Source organism: Pistacia vera, unplaced genomic scaffold (assembly GCF_008641045.1).
Source record: "Pistacia vera cultivar Batoury unplaced genomic scaffold, PisVer_v2 Contig526, whole genome shotgun sequence".
In the NCBI taxonomy this organism is placed as follows: Eukaryota; Viridiplantae; Streptophyta; class Magnoliopsida; order Sapindales; family Anacardiaceae; genus Pistacia; species Pistacia vera.
In genome coordinates, this window is record NW_022196364.1 from 1,470,376 (window position 1) to 1,475,105 (window position 4,730).

At 35.8% G+C, this 4,730-nt stretch overlaps 1 protein-coding gene across 1 annotated transcript; it reads left to right on the forward strand.

Moving 5' to 3' along the window:
* The first annotated feature begins 1,579 nt into the window (after positions 1-1,579).
* On the forward strand, positions 1,580-3,588 carry LOC116107024 (RING-H2 finger protein ATL47-like). The gene has a single exon (XM_031393329.1). The coding sequence runs from the start codon at positions 2,280-2,282 to the stop codon at positions 3,438-3,440; it is 1,161 nt and encodes a 386-aa protein (XP_031249189.1). The 5' UTR covers positions 1,580-2,279; the 3' UTR covers positions 3,441-3,588.
* Positions 3,589-4,730: the final 1,142 nt, after the last annotated feature.

Consider the following 4,730-nt stretch of genomic DNA (forward strand, 5'->3'; position numbering starts at 1 on the left):
GGGTCAAGTTAGCAAATTTTAGTTGCAAAAAAGATTTATTTATTTATTTTTATTTTTTTGGTTATTTAGGTCCAAGTGATTAAATATGTAAGGGGAGGTAGAAGTATCCCATTGATTGATTTGAAGGCCAAGAAACATTAACACGAACTTTACCATTCATACCCAAATTAGATTTTTTTTCATGTTTTATATCAATATTATTCCAATTTTCTTATTAGGGAAGTGATATTGCCGATCAAATTGATTAATATCCCCACTTATTTATATATAATGACTAGAGGTGGGTAGGGATCGGTCCCTTGCGGGCCCAAGCCCGATCAAATTGATTAATATCCCCACTTATTTATATATAATGACTAGAGGTGGGCAGGGACCGGTCCCTTGCGGGCCCAAGCCTGGGCCCGTTTGGGACTGGTCCCAAATGGGACCAGTCACTCATGGGCCTAGAATCGGTCCTAAGCCCATGAAAAAAACTAGGACCCCGACCAGGCCTCTGGTCCCATGGGCCCATGATCGGTCCTAGGACCGGTCCCATGGGGCTTGGATAATTTTTTTCCCCCCTCAATTTTTTTTATATTTTGGGGGCAAAACGAAATTTTATAGGGGGTTTTTAGTATTTTATAGGGGTAAAATTTATAAAATTTATAAAATTTTTAGACCAGGAAGATTTTTCTTTTTATAAATTTTGTAAAATCTCATTTTAGCCATCGTAATTTATATTTATTTTAAAATTAACAGGAGGTTTTATGTAATTTGATAGGGGACTATATTAAAAAAATACAAAAAAATTTGGTCCCAGGCCCGGGCCCTCCTCCTTATGGGACCAGGCCTCCTAGGTCCAGTCCTCTCTAGGACCAGGTTTTGGAGCTGGGCTTTTGGCCCCGGTCCCAAATGCCCAGCTCTAATAATGACATAATGGTTTCTAAATACACTCACACTCCATTTTATTTTAATTTTTAATATTTAATTCTTACATAAACTCCCAACTTTTAATTTTAAAATCATTGAAACATTTTTTTTTTCAAATATTTTTTTTGTTTTGATGAAAATATATTACAAAAGTTATAGAGAAAATAATCACACAACGAGATAAATCTAAATCTGAAAAAGAAAAAAAAAGTAAGTTTTAAATTTGAAATCGGGAAATAGGGGTACAAAAAAAAAAACACCTAATAAAACTTGTAATTAGGAAGAGTAGTGTAGGGAAAACATGTGAAAATAAAAAAAATCTAATTAAAGAGATTTTTTTAAAAATATATATATATAATAGACGGAGGACAGTGCGCAAAAACTCACTTCCTTTCTCCTTAATAGACTGAAGGAATATGACCAATTTTGGTAACAGTTAACGGAGTTTCAGCATGGGCTGTCACTAGTCCATGGACCATGTTATTAAGTTTGGTAAATTATCCAAATCCACAACAATTATTATTTTTTTTATTTATTGCATTGCTATAATGTCCCAAGCCCAACTCCCAACCAGAGCAGCAGTGAATGACAAATACAATGTTTGTTGTACGGTCTCTTTCTTTCTGTCTTCAAACACTTACACTTGTAAACTATTCAACAACTCACGGGCAAATCTAAGACTCAATCTCCTGTTTCAAATTTATTTATAAATAATTTTAAATCATCTTATCAATCAATCACCCAGCAGCGCTTCTTTTTGGCTCCTCAGAACTCGCTTTTTGGTAGCTACTAACCTACCACCCTTATTCCCAGAACTCTCTACACAACCTTCCTTTTGCCCAACATATAAAACACTTTAAAGAAACTGCTACTCTTTACTGCTCTTTTGTTTAGGGTTTTCTTTAATTCACTGCCCCAGTCACCAGACTCGTCCAAATGTACTATGGGCTCCATTAATGGCAGACTTCTCAAGTTCTCTGGTAGGTAAACTGCAATCTTTCACATCTCTGAAAAGTCTTCAAGGCTTCCCTGCTCTGCTAGTTTTCCTTCTACACCAATGACTTGGGGTTTCATGTCAGTCAAAGTGAGGTACTAAATCTTGTTCTGAAAAGTCTCGATGGTGAATCTTGATGGTCAAGATTGTATTTTTTTTCCTTCACATTGTTGACTTGAATGAACTGGGTTTGTTGTAAGTACAAGAATAATGTGTCTATTGCTTGTTCCCTATATTAAATGAGTTGGGTTTGATCTCAAAGGAAGGAAAAAAGAAAAAAAAAAAAGGTTTCTTGAGATTACACATAATGATGAAGTGTTTGATCCGAGAAAGTTAAGAGGAAAAGATGGTCTTTTGATGATGCTTAGTTGCTGAAATGTCTTGGATTCAATCCCAAATAAAGCTGAAAGATAGTCTAATGACACAACATTCTCACTCTATGCTTTCCTCTCCATCATCTCCATCCTCTTCACTGCCTTATAATAGTGATTACCAAAAACAATCAGCCCCATCAACGTCATCTGGTAATAAAATAAGCCCTGCTATTCTTTTTATCATAGTTATTCTAGCGGTTATATTCTTCATATCTGGTGTTCTTCAATTGCTTATTAGATTTCTTATAAAAAATAGATCTTCATCAGTATCTGAATCCAACAGATACCCAGAAATGTCTGGCTCTGAGGCTTTCCAGAGGCAGCTTCAACAACTCTTTCATCTTCATGATTCGGGTCTAGATCAAGCGTTTATAGATGCTCTCCCTGTGTTCCTTTATAAAGAAATAATGGGTCTAAAAGAGCCGTTTGATTGTCCTGTTTGTCTCTGTGAATTCTCAGAACAAGACAAGTTGAGACTACTTCCCATGTGTAGTCATGCTTTTCACATTGATTGTATAGACACATGGTTATTGTCCAACTCAACTTGCCCTCTTTGTAGAGGGAACCTATACACACCTGGTCTTGGCATTGAAAACCTAGATTTTGACTTTGAATATCCAAGGGAAGAAGATGGGTGCTCAGGGAATGTAGGAAGTGGAGTTTCTCTTGGCTCAAAACCAGCAGAAAATGAAATTATTAGTGAAAAAAGGGTGTTTTCTGTTAGGCTTGGAAAGTTTAGAAGCTCAAATGTTGGAGGTGGAGTAGAGAAGAGAGATGGAGAGGGAGAGGGAGAGGGAGAGGGAGAGGGAGAGAGTAGTTGTAGTAGTAGTAATTTGGATGCCAGGAGATGTTTCTCAATGGGATCATACCAATATGTGGTTGCTGATTCAGAATTGCAAGTGGCCTTATACCCCACTAGAGGCGGTGGTAGTACTAGTTTAAGGCTGTTGAAAGGAAGAATTGGACAAAACGAGAATTCCTCAAATGATGTTGATGTTGAGGGGAAGAAGATTAACATTAGAAGTAAAGGTGAAAGCTTCTCTGTTTCTAAGATATGGCAATGGTCTAAGAAGGGCAAATACCCAAGTTCTTCTGAAACCCATATGGGTTCTTATCCTGTCACAATAGTTTTACCACAGACCAACTCAACCCAGGGTTCATGAAGGTATTCACCATGTTCTTCACTTTAATCAGTCAATGAATGGATCTACTTCTTAATAAAGCTTTTCTTTTTAGCTTTTGCTTTCTCTTTTCTATGGAATTCAATTCTTTACTGTAGTGTGCAAATCCTTTAAATTATTGTCTTTTTTTTTTTTTTTTTGTTTGTTCTATACTGTTATCGCTAATGGCAATGAACTTTTATCTTTTCAGTGAAATTGCATGCATTTGTAAGTCTGAGAAAATGCTCTTCTTTTGGCAAAACTTTAGGCTTACATCATATGCGTAAGGATGTTGTTAATGCTGATGTAAAATGCCTTGAAATTACATGTAATCTGATTGAATTTTGATATAGTATTCCTTAACAAGTGATGAGTTTGCAACATTTTGGGAAATTGCAATTTTGTATGAAGTATGGGTCCATCATATCATGTTTTTACCATGTAATCATATTAAAAGAATATCAAGCTCTTTTACATGGGGTAGGCATTGACTCTATCCTGCCCCCCACCTCATGAGAGCCAAAAAGAAAAATGAAAAAGAAAAGTAAAGAGTTGTCAGATAACATGGTGATTTGTGGGGGCATTGTATTTCTCTAGAATTGCTTTTTCTCGTGAAATATAACTGCTATTGCTATCTTTAGTTTCTTTCAATCTTCTACTGTGGGTGGCTGGACAATGAGATCCCACTGAAAAGTGCTCTGAGGAGACTTGTGATAATTTTGTATCTTTGAGATGAGTAAGTGGATTGTGGGTCCGGGTCTCCAATCTTTCCATGACCACAAAACAAAGCAAGCTACTTTTTAAGTCAAGTAAACAAAAGAAAAGAAGCTTGAATGAATTTCCCACGCAAACAGGATTAGAGAGTAATGTGTGTCAGATAAATTGTAGAAAAATTCTCACATCAGACTGCAACCATGAAACAACCTGAGTTGAGCAAGAAAACCAAAAACAAAAGAGTAGTTGGTAAGTTGACATCATTATAATACCAACTCCACAATCACAATCCATCCACTAAAGTCAAGCACATGCAAATGATGTATATCTTTTTCAAGGTGCTGTAAAACAAAGCGGTCACAGAGTTAGAGAGAGAAATCTCTTACAGTAAAAGTAGGTTAATTGATTATGTATTAAGTCTTGGGATTTGGTATTATCTGAAAATGATTTAATAAAGCAAGTAGAATTTGAAAGGTTTATTTTTTCGTGTGAATATGTGTAGTCATAGACTTTAAGATATCGCCAGCTGGTACATAACTTAAATGAGCTCTCCCAAACCATAAAATAATTTAAAAATCA

Bases quoted from the DNA above. Each gene is read 5' to 3' on its own strand.
- LOC116107024 (XM_031393329.1), top strand. From the start codon at position 2,280: ATGTCTTGGATTCAATCCCAAATAAAGCTGAAAGATAGTCTAATGACA.